General features: G+C 44.1%; 1 protein-coding gene across 1 annotated transcript; it reads left to right on the top strand.

Moving 5' to 3' along the window:
• The first annotated feature begins 5,894 nt into the window (after window positions 1-5,894).
• Window positions 5,895-20,577, top strand: LOC141252552 (retinol dehydrogenase 13-like). Its single transcript, XM_073670530.1, has 7 exons — window positions 5,895-6,063; window positions 12,372-12,490; window positions 13,957-14,112; window positions 14,322-14,426; window positions 15,848-16,060; window positions 18,672-18,773; window positions 20,255-20,577. The coding sequence occupies exons 1-7, from the start codon at window positions 5,990-5,992 to the stop codon at window positions 20,479-20,481; spliced, it is 996 nt and encodes a 331-aa protein (XP_073526631.1). The 5' UTR covers window positions 5,895-5,989; the 3' UTR covers window positions 20,482-20,577.
• The last annotated feature ends 968 nt before the right edge of the window (window positions 20,578-21,545 follow it).

Genomic DNA, 21,545 nt, shown 5'->3' with positions numbered 1-21,545 from the left:
ATTATACACGGGAGCTCTGTACATGGTATACAGTGTATAATGTAAGTGTACAGGTAATATAGTGATCCCAAGTGACATTATACACATGAGCTCTGTACATAGTATACAGTGTATAGTGTCAGTGTACATGTAATACAGTGATCACCAGTGACATTATACAGAGGAGCCCTGTACATAGTCTAGGTGAAGTCCTTCATATTCGCTTTTCTCCTTCATCCAGAGCAGACCGCCATCACTTCTTCCAGTAAGGATTTGTCTCTGCATAAAATAACACACAGCTAGCTAGAGCACATTCCCCAACTTCTACATTACACAGCTGAATACAGACAATTAATATATAATTAGTGATTATGCAACCCACCATTCCATATATAAATTGTAATCCACCATTGTGCCCCCACTAACTGTAAATAGCCACTTCCCCCACTTAATAAATACCGTATTTTTCGGACTATAAGACACACTTTTTTCCTCCAAAATTTTGGTAATGCCCTGATGGCGGCCCTGACCATCATACTATATAGGGGACTGTGGGGGGACCATCATAAGGTATGGGGGCTCTTCATACTGTATGGAGGATCTATCATACTGTGTGGGGTGACCATCTTACTGTGTAGGGTCATTGTGGTGGACATATGTGTGAAGGTCTATGGGGAACATTGTACTATGTTGGTTGCTGTGGTGACCATCATACTGTATGGGATAGTCATGAGGGACATCATACTCTATGGGGCTTGTGGGGTCCGCATACTGTACAGGGGGCTTTGGTGGACATCATACTATATACTGGGGGCTGTGGTGGATACCATACTGTATGGGAGGCTGTGGTGACAATCTTACGGTGTGGGGTGCTGTGGGGCCACAAACTTTCTGTAAGGTTTGTGGGGCAATCATACTGTGTGGAGTCATCATACTTTGTGGGGGCATAATACTCCACGGTGTCATGAAAGGGGTATCATAGGGAGTGAGACCATTTAGGGGCTTCAGTAGGGGCAAAATAAGTGTTGAAATCTCCTTCTCCGTTTCTTAAAATGCTGGTCTTCTTTGACTGTGACGTGATAGAATTAACAGGCGCCCCATAGAAAAAGTCCTATGTACCCCCCTGCTGAGGAGCATTATTACAATGAAGATGCACTGAGGGTCATTATTATGGGGAGGTAAAAGGGGGATTGTTATCATTTTAGTGGAAACTAGGAGTTATTATTAATATAAGAAAACACAGGGGATATTTTTATTATTATAAGGAGGTAGAGGGTCAATATTATAAGAGGTCAAGGAGGAGCATTATTAAAGGAGGCACAGGGGAATTATTATAAGGTATCACAAGTTCTGGTTTGTGTAGAGATGGTAGAATGTGAGGAGGGTCCTGGAAAATCAGTAAAGTGAAGATGTCTGTATGTTACATTTTTCAGGGATGAGTTATGGACGGAGGAAGAGGTCACGGTGGTCTGGACCGAATGCAAAGGAAAAGGGAAAATGAATGACCACACTCAGCGAAACATCACTGGTGAGAACCTGCACAATATACACATATATGGTCTGCAGAGCACTGGTGTAAAACTGATATTAGCATTATATGGTCACTGTATGGTGGTAATATCGGTCTTAGTACAGTATTTTTGGTTAAAGTAGTTGTCCAAGTTTGAAGTTAGTCTGCAGTGACTATGTGCTCGTGCCTGTGTGGATTCTCCGGTGCTGGCACTGGGAGTTGGTGATCATGTGCTGTGGCGTAACTTCAACAGCATGGGGCCTAAAGCAAAAGCTCTAATGGGGCCCCAATTATTGTAAGTCTTTAATAATGGTCTTTTCATATAAGCCAAAGGGACTTTTGGGGCCCCCTAAGCTGCAGGGACCGAGTGCGATTGCAACCCTCGCATCTACTGGAGTTACGTCCCTGATTATGTGATTTGCATACTTCCATTTTCGCATACTTGCGGTCACATGATGGCCGCTCCCAATGCCGGTACCAGAGAATCCTCAGTGTGTGCCATGAGGATGCAGAAGTCTGAAGTTGCACAGATTTTCTCCCCAACCCCTTTAACAATCAGTATGGTGGTATTATCAGTATTGTATATGCTGGTAATATTTGGTAATGGTTTGTTGGTATTTGTCTGTAATATTGCAATATTATTATTTTGATATTATAATTATTTAATATCATATAGCAATATTATTGGTATTATTAGAAATATTGATCTTGCGGTAAATCTTGATTTCCTCCAGGCAGGGTAATATATCCCCATCTGGTGCTCAGGTGTGGGGACAGCATGGGCCTGTCTGAGCTCAAATCCCAGGGCTGAATTTCAGTCAGGCTATGTACCCACGTTGCGGACCTGAAGCATATTTTTTACGCTTCTCCCTGGCGGGAAAATCGCATGCGGATATTACATGCGGTTTTCCCGCCAGGTAGAAGCGTTTGTGAGGCGTCTTTGCATGCATTTCCGCATGCGGGTTATCAAGCACTTCTCCAAGCATCACTTGGAAAAGTGCTTGACAACTTGTTCAGAATGGTAAAAAATAAAAAAATAAACTTTATACTCACCTTCTGATGCATTCTCTGCCCCGTCCGGAGGCTTGAGCGGCTCACGCTGTTGTGTGCAGGACCTGCGGTGACGTCATTGAGTCATGTGGTGGGTCACATGACTCAATGACGTGGCAGGTCCTTCAGACAACAGCGCGACGGAGGGAAAACATCAGAAGATAAGTATAAACTTTATTTTATTCTTTTTTTTTACAGGTTCTTTGGTACCCAGGTCTGGATGAGAGTCTCCTCTCCTCCAGACTTGGGTACCATCCGCACATTGATTCCGCTGCGCTTCCGCAAAATTAATGAACATGCTGCGGATTTTTGACCGCAGCATATACGCTGCGGAAAAATCCGCAGCATGGGCATTGACATTGCGGAATGCCATTGGGGACCATGGGGTGCGGATCTACATGCGTTTTTCAAGCGTTTACGCTGCGGAAATTCCGCAGCATATACGCTTGAAAAACGCTACGTGGGCACACAGCCTCACAGTCCAGCCCTGATTAAGAGGATACAAATTTTGATGGGAGGAGTGCTTCTTTAAAAACAATCATACATATCCCTTTATCTATAATGGGGTCTTTTTAGTTTCCATTAGAGCAAGGATGTCAAACTCAAACACACAGAGAGCAAAAATGAAAAACTTGGACAAAGTTGCGGGCCAACCAGTGTACAGTATAAAGGGCCCCCGCACAGTCGTCCACACGGACTAAAGGGCCCCCGCACAGTCGTCCACACGGACTAAAGGACCCACATAGAGGTGGTGATTCTGTGGTTGCGAGCCAAATGAAAACCACCCTGTGGGCCAGATTTGCCCAACGGGCCAGAGTTTGGCATGTATGCACTAGGGCATCTGTCAAATAATGGACACCTTAACCCTCAACTGGTGAGGTGGGGTTTTTTGTCACGCAACTGGTGATGTGGGGTTTCCTATACCCCAATGTTTAGAAATCTCTTATTTTTACAGAAGATGCAAAGATCACGTTTGTTTTAATCGTTTTCTTATTGGTGATTGATTACACATGAGTATAAGAAATATTTGACACCCACAAATGGATGGAAGCTAGTGAGACACGTATCCTCATACCAGCATTTTTCAATGAATGGCAGCCGAACAAAAATTCCCTGCGGTGTGACAAACCCCACCTCACCAGTTGAGGGTTAATTGAAACCAAACTGCCCCCATTATAGTTAAGTTAGGCTGTGTGCCCACGATGCGTTTTTAAGCGTTTCCGCAGCGGCCAAAACGCTGCAGAAACTCTTAAAAAACGCATGGTAGAAGGCCTGCCATGTCCCCCAATGATAATCCGCATGTGCGGAAATTTCTGCTGCGGATTATCATTGCGGAAAAAAACGCAGCACTACCAATTATTTTGCGGAAGTGCTGCGTTTTCGCCGCCATTGACTTGCATTAGAACGCATGGATTCCGCTTCACTAGATAAGGACATGCGGAATACATGCGTTCAATGTGCGGATGATACCCAAGGGTGGAGGAGAGGAGACTCTCCTCCGGACCCGGGTACCATAGAACCTGTATAAAATAAAATAAAAAATAAATGTTATACTTACCTTCTGACGGCCCGCGGTACGCTCCTCCTCTCATGCCGGCAGATCGCGATGGACTGGAGGACCTGCGCTGACGTCATAGTCATGTGACGGGTCACGCGATGCTGACGTCGGCAGGTCCTTCAGTGTACCGCGATGTGCCGGCAGCCGGGACCGAGCGATACAAGACTGCGGGGGTCACCAGAAGGTAAGTATAGATTTATTTTTTTATTTTTAAACATTCTTACGGTCACACTATATAAATCCATGCCGGTTGCATGGATTTATATAGTGTGACCAAGTTGTCAAGCACTTTCCAAGTGATGCTAAAATCGCTTGGAAAGCACTTGATAACCAAAATGCGGAAATGCATGTGAAGAACGCTTCACTTCCGCATGTCCCTGGCAGGAAAAACGCATGTACAGTCCGCATGCGTTTTTTCTGCCAGGGAGATGCAGAAACACTCAGGAAAAATCCAGAGCATTTCTGCATCGTGGGCACACAGCCTGAGGCTGAGTTCACACGATGCGTATTTAAAGCGTTTCCACGGCGTTTTCGCCGCCATTGACTTGCATTAGAACGCGCCAATTCCGCAAGACTGCATTTGTACTTGCGCTATTGGCGCGTTCTAATGTGCGGATGGTACCAGAGTGTGGAGGAGAGGAGAGTCTCATCCACACCCAGGTACCATTAAAAAAGCTGTAAAACAAGAATAAAATAAAAAATAAATATATACTTACCTTCTGTCGGCCCGCGCACCGCTCCTGCTTGGTTCCCGGCACTTTGCAGTGAGTTGTAGGACCTGCGCTGACGTCAGAGTCATGTGACGGGTCCAGTGACGCTGACGTCGGCAGGTCTTTCAATTCAAAGTTGCCGGGAGAAAGGATTGAGCAGGACAGTGCGGGCCATCGGAGGTAAGTATATACACTCTCTCGGGTCACACTATATAAATCCATGCTGTTTGCATGGATTTATATAGTGTGACCTAGTTGTCAAGCACTTTCCAAGTGATGCTAAAATCGCCTGGAAAGCGCTTGTCAATCTGCATGCGGATCCGCATGTATTCTGCAGGAGAACCGCATGCACACTCTGCATGTGTTTTTTCTGCCAGGGAGATGCAGAAATTTTCTGCTTCATTTCTGCATTGTGTGCACATACCCTTATAGTAGTTTCCATGACTATTCTTGGGTCATTTAAAATATGGGATCTCAGGGATGAATATCGCTATTTGTCCCTGGTATTGTGTACATGGTTGGCAAACAGTGAATGATTCTATAGCTAACTATTGAAAACGTACTCGCTGTTAAGCCTCACCCCTAAAGTACATCACTCCTTTTTACTTTTGCTGGGGAAGGGGTGTGTAAGGGCTCCTTTTGCCCCATTCCTTTACTTGGGAGCTGAGGATTCATCATATTCGGGGTCCCTTGTCCCGGCCCTGCTTGCTACATACCAGATCCTTGAATCTTTAAGGAAAATTCAAGTGAATGTTATGCTGTGAGAAGTCCTGGGCGGAGACGCCCACATTACACGGGCAGGTGCTTAGATTTCCATTGTGCTTAACAACATATTTCATTTAATTAGTAATAATCACTGTTACCTGGGCCCTCAATCAATTTGTAAGCCATTCTCTGTCTGTGAGACGTCTTCTTAATAACACTCCGCATTAGGCAGCGCTGACCTCATAGTGATGAGACCAAACGCTCCATGCTACACTGCTGTACAGTATAAAAAGCTCCGCGCTCCCCCTAGTGGTGGCGGCAGGCAGTGCGGAGTAAGGTATGCTCGTTACAGCCTATCGCACGAAAGCCTATTGACGACCAATGCTGGTTTGACTCAAACGAGCACCCGTACAGAAGCAGGAAGCTGTGGCAGACTGGCAGTCACGTTGCTCTGTATGCAGTGACCTCTGGGCAGACATGGTGGCAATTAATAAGTATGTGCTCGCAGCCTCCATGGTGGGGACGGCGATTGGAGCTTCCGTCCTCCTGAAGTCAGTATCCTCTTCTTGTTACAATGTCTCCTATCTGTTCCCCGTGATCTGTCATTGCCTGTACAAATCGCTGAAAAATGGGCTCTAACAGGATTTGTTTGTTTTAATTAATATTTGCCTTTGACCTGCCAGAATTATTTTTTTATAACTTTTGTTTTAATCATAGATTAGAAAATTGAGAAAAACAAATTCCGTCATTGATTTTGGGTTTTATTTTTTCAGCGTTCACAGTGCGATGTGTAATGTATGGTGTAGGGCAGCACAATTAGGCTGCGTTCCCACCATGAGTTTTTAGTGAGTTTTTTTTACACTGCGTATTTTTGAAAATAGGTTACTTGCATTTTTTTAAAAAAAATACGCAGTGTAAAAAAAACTCACTAAAAACTCATCATGGCAACGTAGCATTAGGATATGTGCACATAACACCCTTTTCATTCAGGGCCGCACTGAAACCGGTCTGAAAAAGCATTTAAAAAATACCTAAGTTATGTCCTCACTATGAGTTTTTGAAGATGTTTATCCATGCACAATAAATCCAGCACCTTTTGACTGTGTGCACACATTGCATTCTTTTTTCTGCGTCTTTTTCAGTGCAGATTTGTCACAAAACCTGAAGACTTTCCTGATTCCAGCAAAGTGAATGAGAACCCCAAAGTCTCATGCACACGTTGCTTATTTGTTACTTGCAGATTTACAGTATGTCAATTCAGCGTGTTTGCAGCAGATTTCACCTATACTGATGAGTGGGGAAAAATCTGCATCAAAATTTACCATTTCTGCATCTCTTGGCAGGAATTTTAGTTTTGAATGACACTATTCATTTTATGTGAAAAAAGGACGGCAAAGTTGTTAAAAAGAAAAATGCAATCCAACCATTGTTTAAGGCAGGGGTCTCAAACTCGGCTGGGTATATGGGCCGCACATGGAAAAAATTTGAATTTGGGGGGCCGCATTCTTTGTTCAATGTGACATTTTTAGTGATACCATTTTTTTTGCATACACCTTTTGAACATTTTTGCCGTGTTTATTTTTTTATGGCTTGGGTCGTTATGGATGTGGTGATAATAAACGTGCACTTTTTTGTGTTTACTTTAGTTTACATATAAAACAGCATTTTTAGTGCCCAATATTTTTTCATGCTTTATTTTATTTTTTATTTTTTTTACAATTTTATTTCCCCCAATTGGCCACATACAGTAATATTGTCTTACAATTAGCATCATATAGTAATAATGGAAAACATCTTGTAGTAATGTTCCCCATCCAAGTCCCCATCTTGTACTAATGTGCCCCATCCAGGTCCCCATCTTGTGGCTCTGTGCCCCATCCAGGTCCCCATCTTGTGGCTCTGTGCCCCATCCAGGTCCCCATCTTGTGGCTCTGTGCCCCATCCAGGTCCCCATCTTGTGGCTCTGTGCCCCATCCAGGTCCCCATCTTGTGGCTCTGTGCCCCATCCAGGTCCCCATCTTGTGGCTCTGTGCCCCATCCAGGTCCCCATCTTGTGGCTCTGTGCCCCATCCAGGTCCCCATCTTGTGGCTCTGTGCCCCATCCAGGTCCCCATCTTGTGGCTCTGTGCCCCATCCAGGTCCCCATCTTGTGGCTCTGTGCCCCATCCAGGTCCCCATCTTGTGGCTCTGTGCCCCATCCAGGTCCCCATCTTGTGGCTCTGTGCCCCATCCAGGTCCCCATCTTGTGGCTCTGTGCCCCATCCAGGTCCCCATCTTGTGGCTCTGTGCCCCATCCAGGTCCCCATCTTGTGGCTCTGTGCCCCATCCAGGTCCCCATCTTGTGGCTCTGTGCCCCATCCAGGTCCCCATCTTGTGGCTCTGTGCCCCATCCAGGTCCCCATCTTGTGGCTCTGTGCCCCATCCAGGTCCCCATCTTGTGGCTCTGTGCCCCATCCAGGTCCCCATCTTGTGGCTCTGTGCCCCATCCAGGTCCCCATCTTGGGGCTCTGTGCCCCATCCAGGTCCCCATCTTGGGGCTCTGTGCCCCATCCAGGTCCCCATCTTGGGGCTCTGTGCCCCATCCAGGTCCCCATCTTGGGGCTCTGTGCCCCATCCAGGTCCCCATCTTGGGGCTCTGTGCCCCATCCAGGTCCCCATCTTGGGGCTCTGTGCCCCATCCAGGTCCCCATCTTGGGGCTCTGTGCCCCATCCAGGTCCCCATCTTGGGGCTCTGTGCCCCATCCAGGTCCCCATCTTGGGGCTCTGTGCCCCATCCAGGTCCCCATCTTGGGGCTCTGTGCCCCATCCAGGTCCCCATCTTGGGGCTCTGTGCCCCATCCTGGCGCCCATCTTGGGGCTCTGTGCCCCCTGTGCTGTTCTTCACACACATAAAATAGAAAAAAAAAAGATGATTCTCACCTGTCCTCCGTTCCCTCGGCGGCCTTCCTGCTGATGTGGCCCGCAGGCACCACAGAGTCCGACCCCTTGACGATCCCGACCTGGTCCAGGAGGAGCCGCCGACAGCAGCGCTGCATTGCCGCACAGAGACTGTCTCCCAGCACAGCATTTTCAATGTCAGCCGCCGGCCAATCAGAGGCCAGCAGCTGACATCTTCATATGGCAATGACGTCATACTCGCTGCGCCGACACGCAGATATCAGCTGCTGGCCTCTGATTGGCCAGCGGCTGACATTGAAAATGCTGTGCTGGGAGACGGTCTCTGTGTGGCAATTCAGCGCTGCTGTCGGCGGCTCCTCCTGGACCAGGTCGGGATCGTCAAGGGGTCTGTGCCTGCGGGCCGCATAAAGCATCCTCAGGGGCCGCATGCGGCCCGCGGGCCGCGTGTTTGAGACCCCTGGTTTAAGGGGTGTTTGTTTTTACAGTGTTCATTATGCGGTAAAAATGACCTGGATGCATGCTTCTTCATGTCAGTATTAACACCGATATCAATCTTTTCTAGATTTTATATTGTTATTTTAGTGGTGAAAAAACATCCTGTAATTTAACGAAAAAAAAAAACCACCCACCAAGAAAAAAACTTCTTTCTGTCACCATTTTATAAGGCTCATAACGTTTCCGTTCGTGCAACTATCTGAGGGCTTTTTTTTTGCGTGCTGAGATGGTGTTTTTATTGATACACGTGATGTTTATAATCTTTTTTTTTATGGAAAAGGGACAACTAAAATAACCGCAACTCTGGGGTTTCATTTTTTTCTTTTTGGCATGTGTATAGTGTCAATAATTTTACATTTGATAGACTTTTTTTTTTTTTTTTTTTTTTTTTTAGGTAAATATGTATTTTTCTCCATAATGGGGTAAAAGCAAAGTGATTCAAACTTGAATTTTTTTAAAACTTTTTATTTTTTTAGTCCACTTAGGGGCTTGGACCTGCAATCAGTATTGCAGTATGTAGAGAAATTGCAGTTCCCTTATGGAGCTCATCCTGTGTCCGAGCTTCACAGAAGGACCAAGTTGGCAATTAGAGGGGCCTTCATATGGCGGCCGGCTGCTATAGTAAATAAGTGGTTTCCCACTATCACATCGCTGAGTCCAATTGGAGCCAATGCACTTATGTATCGGCAGTAAATTAATTTAAAGCCTGCTGTCGGAGATTGACAGTGGCATTTAAATGGTTGAACCTCGGCAATCAGATCTCTGCTCCGGCCACTACAGGCAGGTGGTGGCTATGGAACAGCCGCATTTGCTGGTATGAAGTAGGTTCATTTTCTGAGTTTGCTTCATACATTCTTTATTGACCTATGACGAAAACATGTCTTAGGTTGTTAAGGAGTTAGACAAAAATGCTGCTTTGTTGCCAAGAAATCTACCATTCAAGTGATATGTAAACGATTATACAAGTGCTCTGGGCGGGATGGAGAACTAGTTCTCAGCCTATCTCCACCCTCCAATAGCTGATTGGCAGCTAGCACTGTTGCAGTGTTCAGAGAAGAAGCTATTACGTGAAACGCGCGTAAGGGGGAAGCAAGTTCTGGTAATTGTCCTACATTCCATCTGGTGCATCTTGCTCTCTTCTATCATGATTAAATGAATACTTACCACCCTCTATCTTTATTATACTGTGGTTGGAATTGTCCTGTGATTAATGCGGTTTATCCAGCATGGGACCGAATTGCAATTTGCATGTTTGATAAATATTTTTATCTGTCTTCAACTATTGCGGGTATATTGCAGTATTTCACTAGATTATATACTGTTGGCAGTGATCTGCTGCTATTCTGCATGTGTCCACTAGAGGGAGTTAAAATTTGTATGTTGCACAGAGCACTTTATAATAACCCACATCTGGATGCTTATGATATAGCGTTCCTGTGACTTTTACTCACCTATTTATTGTTGGTTATACTGATGTGGAACTATATTTTTCCATGTGGCGTGTGTTAGGCTATGTGCCCACGTAGTAGATTTGATGCAGAGCGTTTTTGCCTCTCTCTGGCAGAAAAAAACGCATGCAGATTTACCAGCATTTTTTCAAGCAGTTTTCTCCAAGCGATTTTAGCATCACTTGGAAAGTGCTTGACCAGTTGGTCACTATATAAATCCATGCAACCGGAATTGCATTGGAGACCATGGGGGGCGGATTACCAAGCGTTTACGTTGCGGAAATTCCGCAGCATAAACGCTTGGAAAACACATCGTGGGCACCCAGCCTACTGTATTTACAATAACATTATTTCTACCTTGACTTGTTCTGTGGCAGTCTGTTCTCCTTTTTGTATTTTATTGTTTTTAATATGTATGTTATTGGTATGTGTTTAATTAAATATGTGTCTTATATGTATTTTTTTATCTTGTTTTATTCGCGGTTTTTTTGGGCTAAAGTCAATTACCTAGTGGAGGATGGCGTTATGCTGAGAGCTGAGGCAGTAGAAGTGCTCCACCGCACCCAGAGCACTTCTGTCCTCATCTGCATATCACTTCTAAATTCAGAACCCCTGCAACATGGCAGTTTTTGTTTAATAAGTCTATGTGCCCACGGTGCGGAAATGAAGCGGAAAATTTGCACTTCATTTCCGCATGTCCTTTTCTGGAAAAAACGCATGCGGAATTTCGCAAGCATTTTTCGCGCGTTTTCGACATGCGGAATTGCCTTGCGTTTTTTTCATTGCATTGAAAAGGCAATTCCGCATGCGGAAACGTAAAATTAATGGACATGCTGCGGATTTTTGTGCGCATCAAAAACGCTGCGGAAAAATCCGCAGCATGGGCATAGAACTTGCGGATTCTCATTGGGGACCATGGGGTGCGGATTACCAAGCATTTTACAAGCGTTTCCGCTGCGGAAATTCCGCATCAAATACGCTTGTAAAACGCTACGTGGGCACATACCCTTAAAGCAGCATAAATCAGTGTTAGGTTCACTTTAAAGGGGTTGTCCACAACTAGGACAACCCGTTCTCAATTGCTATATTCCCCTGTATTAATAAAAACTGCCTGCACTCACCTCTGGCCATTCCAGCGACGTCGGCGCCTGGTCTTCTGGGGCTCGCGGGACCTTGTTGTGCCACACGAGTGCTGCCGCCAATCAACGGCCGCTTCACTCACTACCTTCAGATGGAACTGACACCCGGACGAAGTGAGAGCTGATGCTGAACCGATCTTAGATCCCCAAAGAAACCTTGGTTAAAACACTGGATCGATAGGCAAATATCAGGAAGCATTGTTGCATTTGGCAAGTCCAGACATAGCAGATAATTTCCTCTGTGGGAAATCTCTGATTAACCAGTTCATGACTAGGCCATATTTCCCCTCTTCTTGACCATGCACATTTGGGTTTTATCATGCATGCGCTTTTGCTAGTTCTAAAAAAAAAAAAAAAAAAATGGATACTTATAATTTTTGCACCTTTTCTCACAATACATGGGGCTTATTTTTAAAATATAAAGAAAAGTAGATAAAACGCTTTTTAATTTTTTTTTTCATTCACACAAAGGACAGTTAAAAATACTCAAAATTGTATTCCCCTTTCTGTAGAAATTTATTTTATATATTGGTCATAATTTTATTTTTTTTTCAATGGGGGTGGTGCTAGAAAAAAACGATTCAAACTGGCAGTCACAATTTTTTTTTTTTGTTTTATTTGTTTGCATTTATTTTACACACTTTGCTACCCCCTCCCCCCGTGAGGTCTTAACATCTTAGTACATTATTTTTATTGCTAATTTTCCCTGTAACTGGGGCTAATATACCAGTCCCAGTTACAGGAGAAATGATCAATAAAAAGAATGAATTTTAACCTGGCTGCATAGCAGAGTTGTTGGGGTCTCCTAGGACCCATCAGCATTTTTTTCTTATTCCTTTACATATGAATATTGTAATAAATGTCCATCTTTTTCTTCAGGGACTATGTAGGTGGTGGTCCATGTCCCAGCAAAGTGAAAATCGAAGGGAAGACAGTGATCGTAACTGGTGCGAACACAGGAATTGGCAAAGAAACTGCTTTGGAGCTTGCAAACCGAGGTCCGATTTTGGTACAACCAATAAAGCATATTTTTGTCTGTTTTGTATGCACTATAGCATTGGCAGGAAGCAAACCTAATTGTAAGAAACCACCAGTGTAATGTGCAAATAGCTGTAATCCTTTACTATAGTATAAAAGTAGCTGAGATTGTAGAAGGTCACTAACTAAATATACATAAACCATAACCTTGTATATAAATCCAGAAAGATGTGACAGATATTGTATGTCCATAACTGTAATGCTGCAATCAGCTCCTTGATACACACCTCCAACTTCTGCCACTGTCCAGGCTCATGGTGGTATATACCGTATATGCTGTTGACTTCCATTGTAAAAAAAAAAAAAAAAAAGCAAAACACATGTACAGCATGGGGCACTATTTTTACCGTACCCCACTGCATAAGAAGGCATAGACGGATAAAAGGGCAACATGTACCAGCGCAGCTTATTAAAGGGACCCTGTCAGACATTTTAAACTTGTCCCCCACAAATTTTAATATGATTGTATAGCCCTTTAAAAGATAAGCCAGTCAATCCCTTTATCACCTCAAAGTTCTTCTCCAGCAGCGAGAAGTCACGTTTTGAAGTTTGGTACACATGTCTGGAAGTGCATTGGGGCATGACGACGCACTTACAGCTTCTCAGCCTCTGCTGTGTTCTGTAACTTGCAGCACCTTCCGCTGCCTGCTTTGATAGGTCAGAGGCCAATGAACCAGAGCAACCAAACTATCAATCAGCCAGTGATGGGTACTGCTAGTTATGGAATACAGTGGAGGCTGAGGAGCTGTAAGTGCATCGTCACGAGCCAATGCTCATCCAGACACAACTTTTAAAATGCAAGATATGGCTGCTATAGCAGCACTTTGGGGGCCTTAAGGGATCAACTGGCTTATCTTTTTAAGGTTTACACAGTCATGTAAATGGTGTGGGGGTGTTAATGTTTCTGGCAAGTTCCCTTTCAAGGATCCTCTTTACCATGCTGGTTGTGTGGGGGCCTATGAAGACATCGGAATTGTACTCTTAATGTATACCTTTGATTAGTCATGAATACCAGATTGGTGAGGTTGCCATCCTTAAACCCCACCCCCCCCCCCTTCCGATCAGCTGTTCCTTGTGCCAATGGCGTCCGGAAACACTTAGTTGTGGAACATCACAGGTTCAACACCTGCATAGTGACCACAGCGTGGTATTACAGGTCCACTCCTTTTCATTTGAATAGGGGCTGATGGTCAGTACCCTTCTGCGGTCACCTTGCAGTTGACGGAGTTGTGGTGTTCCGCTCCGCAAGTAAGCACATCCGGCCAGAACAATGATCGATGACCTATCCTAAGGATAAGCCAGCAATATAAAGGTATCGGACAACCTCTTTATTATTGAAATTTAGTTACAAGTGTGTGTCAAAGCATTCCGGAAGACCTATATAAACCATAGAAATCCTTTTTCTTCATTTCCATTAAATCTGTAGGTGGTAGAATAATCATGGCATGTCGAGACATGGGAAAATGTGAAGATGCCGCAAGGGAAATCCGGGGCAAAACACTAAATCACAATGTGTTTGCCAAACACTTGGACTTGGCATCTATGAAATCTATAAAAGAATTTGCAAAGGGCATCCTGAGAGGTACTGCGGAAATGTAATATATTGGTGCTGGTGAGTGGGGAAAAAAACAATCCAGTCCATTTCCGTACATCGAGTAAGCCCTTTAATATTGGGGCATCAGCACTAATGTATCTTCACTAACTTCAACTAATCTTTTATCTTTTTTTAATTAAGTGACCAAATAATTAGTCTATTTATATAATTTGTCACTTTATTTTTTTCCTTTTTAGAGGAGGAACACATAGATATTTTAATAAATAATGCTGCAGTAATGAGGTGTCCTCACTGGAAAACCGAAGATGGATTTGACATGCAGTTTGGGGTTAATCATCTGGGTAAGAACGTTATGCCAATGGTAACATTTTCTAAGAAGGATCTAAAGGCTCCCAAATCTATTAGATTTACTGTGTATGGAGGCTGTCCGACTCTTCCCCCTCCAACAGACAATGTTAGGGAAGAGAAGGATCTGGCATGGGGAAATACAACACCCAATCCTTTTGTCTCCTTGGCAGATAGGCTGCTGGGTAAAGTGTCTGCGGAGGCCTCCTCTGCTCTCTTTTTTGAAAATACATGCATGAGTGTAGGAGAATCAGGAAAGATAACTGTTGGCCAAGCAAGCATTCAGCCATCAGCTATGTAAGGTGTGTAGGTGCCTGAAATCATCATCAGGCTGTTGGCAAACTGAACAACAATGTGCTGTAATAGATCAATGACTTGAAAAATCTATTACATGGTATTTTGGTAAAACTTTTCACTACATTTGGATTCATGCTGGGCCACTAGAAGAAAGAATTGTCACTGGGCTGAAGGAATTTCACTCCTTATGCTAAGATTTGCTAGGGTAATGTCACGCAAGGTGTGGGAAAGACTTAGTGCAACACAAAGGGAAGAGGGAAAGGGAGCCCAGACTCTAGGGAAAAGGGGGAAGTGGAGACCTTCTAGGTTGATCTATCGTCACCCTGTCTTCCCTAACATCCCTGTATTGGCTTTTCACCAATTTCCGCACGCGTGCCTCGTCCTGTCTTTCCCTGGCATATGGCTAAGGCTAGGGAAGGGAGGAGATGAGCACTAGTCGATCTCCACTAAACACTATAGACAACAAGGGTAGACAACCAGGGGGAAATAGCTTAGCTTTAGATGACTCCAGACAAATGCGCACACGTCCTCAAGCTCCAGAGAAGAAGAAGTACTGCTCTTCCTAAAGCCTTCACAAGTAGAATTGAATATCGCCGGCACCTCCTTCTGAAACACAGCAGGTATTTATACACTAAGGCCAGGGTGTTAATTAGCCAGAGGAAGGTAGCCGCTGGGTCCTAGAGGCAGCCTCTAAGAAGATGTCTGTAATGCCAAATGTAGAGATCTCCTGCAACCCACTGCAGGGCGACTGTCTGTCACTTCTGACACACCCGTGACAGGCATTGAGCCTTCTGGTGTCTAGTAAGCAGTGAAAGCAATTGCATCTTCTGTTCTGGAAATCTTAAAATGACAAAACCATAGAAAAAATGGAAACTTACATGAAGAGTAAGTACAGTTAAATACAATCAAGCATCAATGGGGGCTTGATATGTGTCATCTTATTTATTTAAAATTGTTGGCCTGTTCCTAGGATAAGCCATCATTACATTAGACCGCTGCGGTCCCGACTCTTGGCGCCCCTGCCGATCAGCATGGGATTGCCCACATGTGTTCTACATTATAGCTGCAACAATAAGAAATAATCACATTTTACTTTATTCTTTTCTCTACTTTTTTACAGGCCACTTCCTCCTGACCAATCTGTTACTTGATAGACTTAAGGAATCGGGTCCGTCCCGCATTATCAATGTGTCTTCCTTAGCTCACATAGCAGGTGATATTGACTTTGATGACTTGAACTGGGAAAAGAAGAAATATAACACAAGAGCAGCTTACTGCCAGAGCAAACTAGCCAATGTCCTGTTCACCAATGAACTGGCAAAAAGGCTACAAGGTAAAGATACGGCAATATGCCGACATACTGAATGTGTAGTAAATTATGGTTTTGTGGCTGGTCTATAGGGACTGGAAAATGTGAGATGAGTTGTTTTCTTTCAGTTTATTGGTACATTGTTTTTCCCATACTGGAATGGTAATTCTGGAGGGGAATGTCTGAAATATTACCCATTATACAATGGAGTAAAGCGTGTAAGTGGCAATGGTGCTTCCGTCACAGATTAGTCACCGCTTCTACCAGAGGGTGATATTTAGAGGAAAGCTGTGGCAGTGACACTTGTAGGATCTAGGATCTAGCTGAGACTCTATCCAATAGGGCATAACCATATTTTCGCATAAAGCTCACCCAATCGTTTTATTAGTTGGAGTGATGTCATTAATCTGAATTACTCACAACTTCCCTGCTGGCCTCTTAGGAAGAAACGTTGGTATGTGTACACAGTCTTTTTTTTTTTTTTTTTTTTTTTTTTTTTTTTTAATAAAGTGGTTCTGCTCAGGAACTTGCCTTAAAAAATGCTTGAAAAATGCTACAAAGAATGAACCTAAACACTACAATGTCAAAACGACTTTCTGTACACGTGTTCAGTCTCCCTATGTGCTTCTTTTTATCATTTCAGGCTTCAAATGCTGTGGAGTAGCTAAAATGAGTTACCGTACTTGACCATCCGTCAAGCAGTCTTCGCTTGGAAGCTGCTCAATAGTTTATATTAAAATGCCCACCCACCCCCAAAATAAATAAAAGAAAACGGCGCAAAACGATCAAAAAGACCTTTGTGATAAGATGGCACGTCCAGAAGCATCTTCCTTTGGCGAAACTCCAAAAAGGCGTTGTGTGCACATATTTAAGAATTAACACAGCAAATAAGGGCAGCAGTGTTTACCTGCCCCGGTCACAGAACTAATGCACTACCAGGGGGCAGAAAACCCATATATTAAAGATGGCGGCAACACAGGTGCAAAATACTGATGAGACAATCACTCACAACCTACTAGTTCATGGAGGAGGTGATTTCTTAATATTAAAAGTGCACACCGAAAAGGCTTGTATAGGATGCTGGTCACACGCAGGTAGTGTTAGTGTCTGGCTTACAGTCCATTAGTGGCGCCCATACTATCTGAGTGCACCCCCTAAGGACAGACACCCTAGTTTACAAGGCCAACATTATTAAGCTTGGCTGCACCCTGAATAAAGATACGTGCAAAAAAACATATAATATATGAGAGGTATTGGTCGATATTTTGGACAAAATACTCAAGCTTGCAACCCGCATCAAGGGTCCTCATACTTGGGGTCCCACTCATTAGTTTGTATTAACATGCCACCCCCACCAAAAAAACGGTCAAAGACGCTTTGTGACAAAAGACGCTGACATGTCCTGAAGCCTCTTCCTATGGCAAAACTCAGAAAAGGCGTTGTGTGCACATACCCTTAGTGGTCAGCACTGCAGCCTGGCAGCACTGGGGTCCTGGGTTCAAATCCAACCAAGGACAACATTTGCAAGGAGTTTGTATGTTCTCTCCGTGTTTGTGTGGGTTTCCTCTGGTGTCCTCCCACAATCCAAAGACATACTGATAGGGGATCTAGATTGTGAGCCCCAATGGGGACAGTGATAATAATGTCTGTAAAGCGCTGTGGAATTAATGGTGCTATATAAGTGAGTAAAATAAATAAATACCCTTAGGTTTCGTACAAACACCAAAGTCCTGATCACGGAGCCTGTACAGCTCCTTTAGTATGGTGCTGACAACCACTGTGCACTGTTGTAAAGACTCTGTCAGCCTCATATTCTTCTGGGTGTCCAATTAAAAAGTGGAACATTTTTTCTGCTAGATTTGTATGTAATCCTTCCGAATAAACCTATATGCCTCTTTGAAATCTGAGGCATACATTGGTACAATGGGTGTTAATGTACCTTTAGGGTAGCCATTATACAGCTGGGAGCACTTATAAAGACTGCCATTGTAATTAACATTATATTAGGAATTTGTGTATGAAGACTCTAGGTAGGCAACTACTGGACGGCACATATGTAGCCAGACGTACAACAATTAACGCCGTCCACTCTGCAAAGATGACAACAGGTGTTGCTCAGCATGAAAAAGACAGACCAGTAAAATACTAAGGAAGAAAGAAAAAACTGCACTCACCATAAGTGTGTTGTATCCTTATTTACAGTACAAAATGTGACAGTTCGTATACAGCGTATGCAGACGCCAGACAAAGCGCAGAACAGCGCGAAACGGCCGTCGCCTGCATGAACCTGCTCTCTCTCGCTAGCACATTTCTTAATTAAAATAAAAATACAACACACTTGTGGTGAGTGCCGCTTTTTCTTCTTTAGTATTATATCAGGAATTTGCTGGCGATGCAATTCCTTGATATACTCTTCAAAATGGCTCAAGGTTTGCTCATGACATCCAGTCTTTATTTTCATTTATAAAATGTCAAGTCTCGCCCTCACTCTGTGGCTATGTTCATCTCACTATACTAATATATGTCTGAATTTGGAATATAAATATTGAATATGGTACAGTATATTATGTTTTAATTATTTGTAGCTTTCTGTTGTGCTTTTTTTTTTTTTAAACTAATTAATTCTTCTGTTTAGGAACAAGAGTTACAGCCAACTCCCTGCACCCTGGAGTTGCTGATACTGAACTGGGAAGACATACTGGAATGCATCAATCTACCTTTTCCAGTTCTGTACTAGGTGAGATACATATTTAATCTCCAATTAAATGAGTTGTCCTCTATATATTGAACAGATAATGAAAGATTCATCCCCTCATCCATTCAATGTGCTCACCTGTTTATACCACATGGTTGCCTCCTCTGCTGTCCCAAGTGATGCTTCTGCAGGTACAGGAGATCTTGCTGCCTGTGTTTGCCCAGTGCTGGGCTTCAATGCCGGCACAGAAGGTATGGACAGCCAGCAAGACAGTCAGGTGCTAGGATAATGGCTATCTTCATCATATAAACGTGGAGATTGCTACTTCCATTGTTTATGCAGAACAATAATAGGCAGCCAGGGGCTTTATTGGCTTGGTCCAGGTGCCTTATGCAAGTACATGAACCTTACAGATTAAATGGAATCTGTTACCAGGTTTTTGCTTTCTCATCTGAGAGCATCATAATCTAGAGGCACAGGCTCTAGTTCCAGCGTTGTCACTTACTTGGCTACTTCTGCAGTTTTGATAAAACCAGTGTCTCTGCTGCAGATCTTTCTGTTCTCTGATTGCTGAGCTCTATTAATTTAATGTAATAGTTAAATCTACTTTCAAAATATACTTTAATTAAAAATTCCCTACCATTACCTCACTACGCTATCTAATTGCTTTATTTATTTTTTCCTGCTTGACGCTTTGAGAACCCCCCCCCCCACACACACACACACACACACACACACAGTGCATGCTGGGATACCTAAACAAGACGTAGTCGGGGGCCTCTTCCCCCACCCTGAAACAAAGCTTCATCAGTGATGTCTGTTTCAGGGGCTGGGCTAGTCCCTGCTGTACTGAGCCGTCGTCTGTTGTCAATTCCAACATATGCTCAGTAGGATCTTGTCACTGCAATTTTCACAGTGACCGTGCGCTTCCTCGCCAGCTCTGATGAAAAGCATCATGACCTACAAGAGAGTGCACGGTCAGTGCACATTGTAAGGAGAGAACATGGCGAGCTGGAAAAGACCAGACCAGATCCACTTCTCAAGTGACTCTGCTTGCTCATTCTCTCCTCTCAATACACTGACAGTATGCTCTCCTGCCATCTCATCACTTCTCATCAGAGCTGGCGAGGCAGCGCATTATCAGTGTATGTATTGCACAGTGACCAGATCCTACTGAGCATCAGAATTGACAGCCGGTGTATGTTCAGTAGAGCAGGGACTAGCCCAGCCCCTGAAACAGACATCACTGATGATTCTTTGCTTCACTTGCCTAATAATTGTGCACACAGTGTACACTGAAGTAAGTAAAATCTACAGCCACATTTGTGCATAAAGCATGCAGAATTTGTCATGGATTTTGGTGCAGATTTTTGGGGCTGGTTTCTTAGTGTAAAATCGAAAACTGAATTCTCTTATTAGTTGAAATTTAAAACTAGTGTAACATTTCTGTCTTGCACCACTTTGGATCTTAGGTACATTAGTTTGCCTTTTACTGTAGCATCCATTATATGTCTTTTTTTCAGCTCCCATATTTTGGTTCTTGTTCAAAACTGCAAGACAAGCGGCACAGCCCAGTGTATATCTGGCTATTGCTGAAGATCTTCAAGAGACATCTGGTAAATATTTTAATGCATTGAAAGAAAAAGAGCCAGCAATACAAGCTATGGACGAGGAGACGGCAAAGAAACTCTGGGAAGAAAGTGCCAAACTTGTTCATCTTGATGAAGCAATACAAGAATGTAAAGTGTAATAACACTGATTAATCTTGCACAAATTGCCTTCAGTGAAGGCTTCGAGTTCACTTATGTATGTTACTAAGTGTATCATAAAGTAATAAACCGCTGTGCCAGTCTGTTTTTCAGCTCTGCAATACTTATTCCAGTCCTGTACTTAAAGTATGTAAAGACATAAAGAATACGGCAAAGCACCCCCCAAGCCACACTGCAATAGCACAATACCGCTCTCTGCGAGCTTGAGCAGATGGTTTCCATGCGTTTTTATTTCTGATGTTATAATAGATTTTGATATTGGTTTTATTCCGATAACGTGGCACAATATGAGTTGCCAGCGTCTAGGGCAGGACAAATATTTTGTGCCCCCTAACCTGTGGGCTATTAGCACTTCCGGAATAGATTCTACCAGACTGGTATTGAACCCCTTGTCCCCCAAGCTCACGAATAGTAGAAAAATACTGATGTAATTATAGTTGGTATTTGACCCTCTAACTGAGATGACAAAGCTCATTTCATTATCCTGAGAGCTTTATGCTTCATTGGCCACCGGGTGGGCGCTCATGAGTGCCACTCAGGGCCGGCGTCAGCACCCGGGCAAGTGCCGGAGCCCTGAGCAGGCAGGGGGGCCCACTGGCGGTCGCGCAGCCCGCTGGGCTATGGGCGGAGGAGAGCGGTGTCAGCGCCTGCTCCCTCCCGCTTGCTCAGGGCCCGGCAGCCGGATACTTACCTCTCCCCGTGCCTCCGCAGATCTGCTGTCTTCCTGCTCTGCGCTCCCTGTGACATCTCAGGTCAGAGGGCGCGGTGACGTCTTTCCACCGCGCGCTCCCCTGAGCCCTCACAGGGAGCGCAGAGCGGGAAGACGCCGACAACGCGGAGTCCAGACCCGAGCAGCGGCAGCAGGTGAGGAAGAGGGAGGTGAGTATTTGATTTTTTTTTTTTTTTTTTTTAATGTATGGATGTAGGCATGGTGCATAATATGGGGGGGGTGACGACATCCTGCATGGGGCATAATATGGGGGGGGGGGTGACATCCTGCATAGGGCATTGTAAAGAGTGGGGGTGACATCCTGCATGGGGCATT

Source organism: Phyllobates terribilis, unplaced genomic scaffold (assembly GCF_046119375.1).
Source record: "Phyllobates terribilis strain yellow unplaced genomic scaffold, ASM4611937v1 Scaffold_9135__1_contigs__length_21544, whole genome shotgun sequence".
Taxonomy (NCBI): domain Eukaryota; kingdom Metazoa; phylum Chordata; class Amphibia; order Anura; family Dendrobatidae; genus Phyllobates; species Phyllobates terribilis.
Note: the sequence above shows the minus strand (reverse complement) of the source record. Positions and strands in the feature narration are given on the sequence as shown.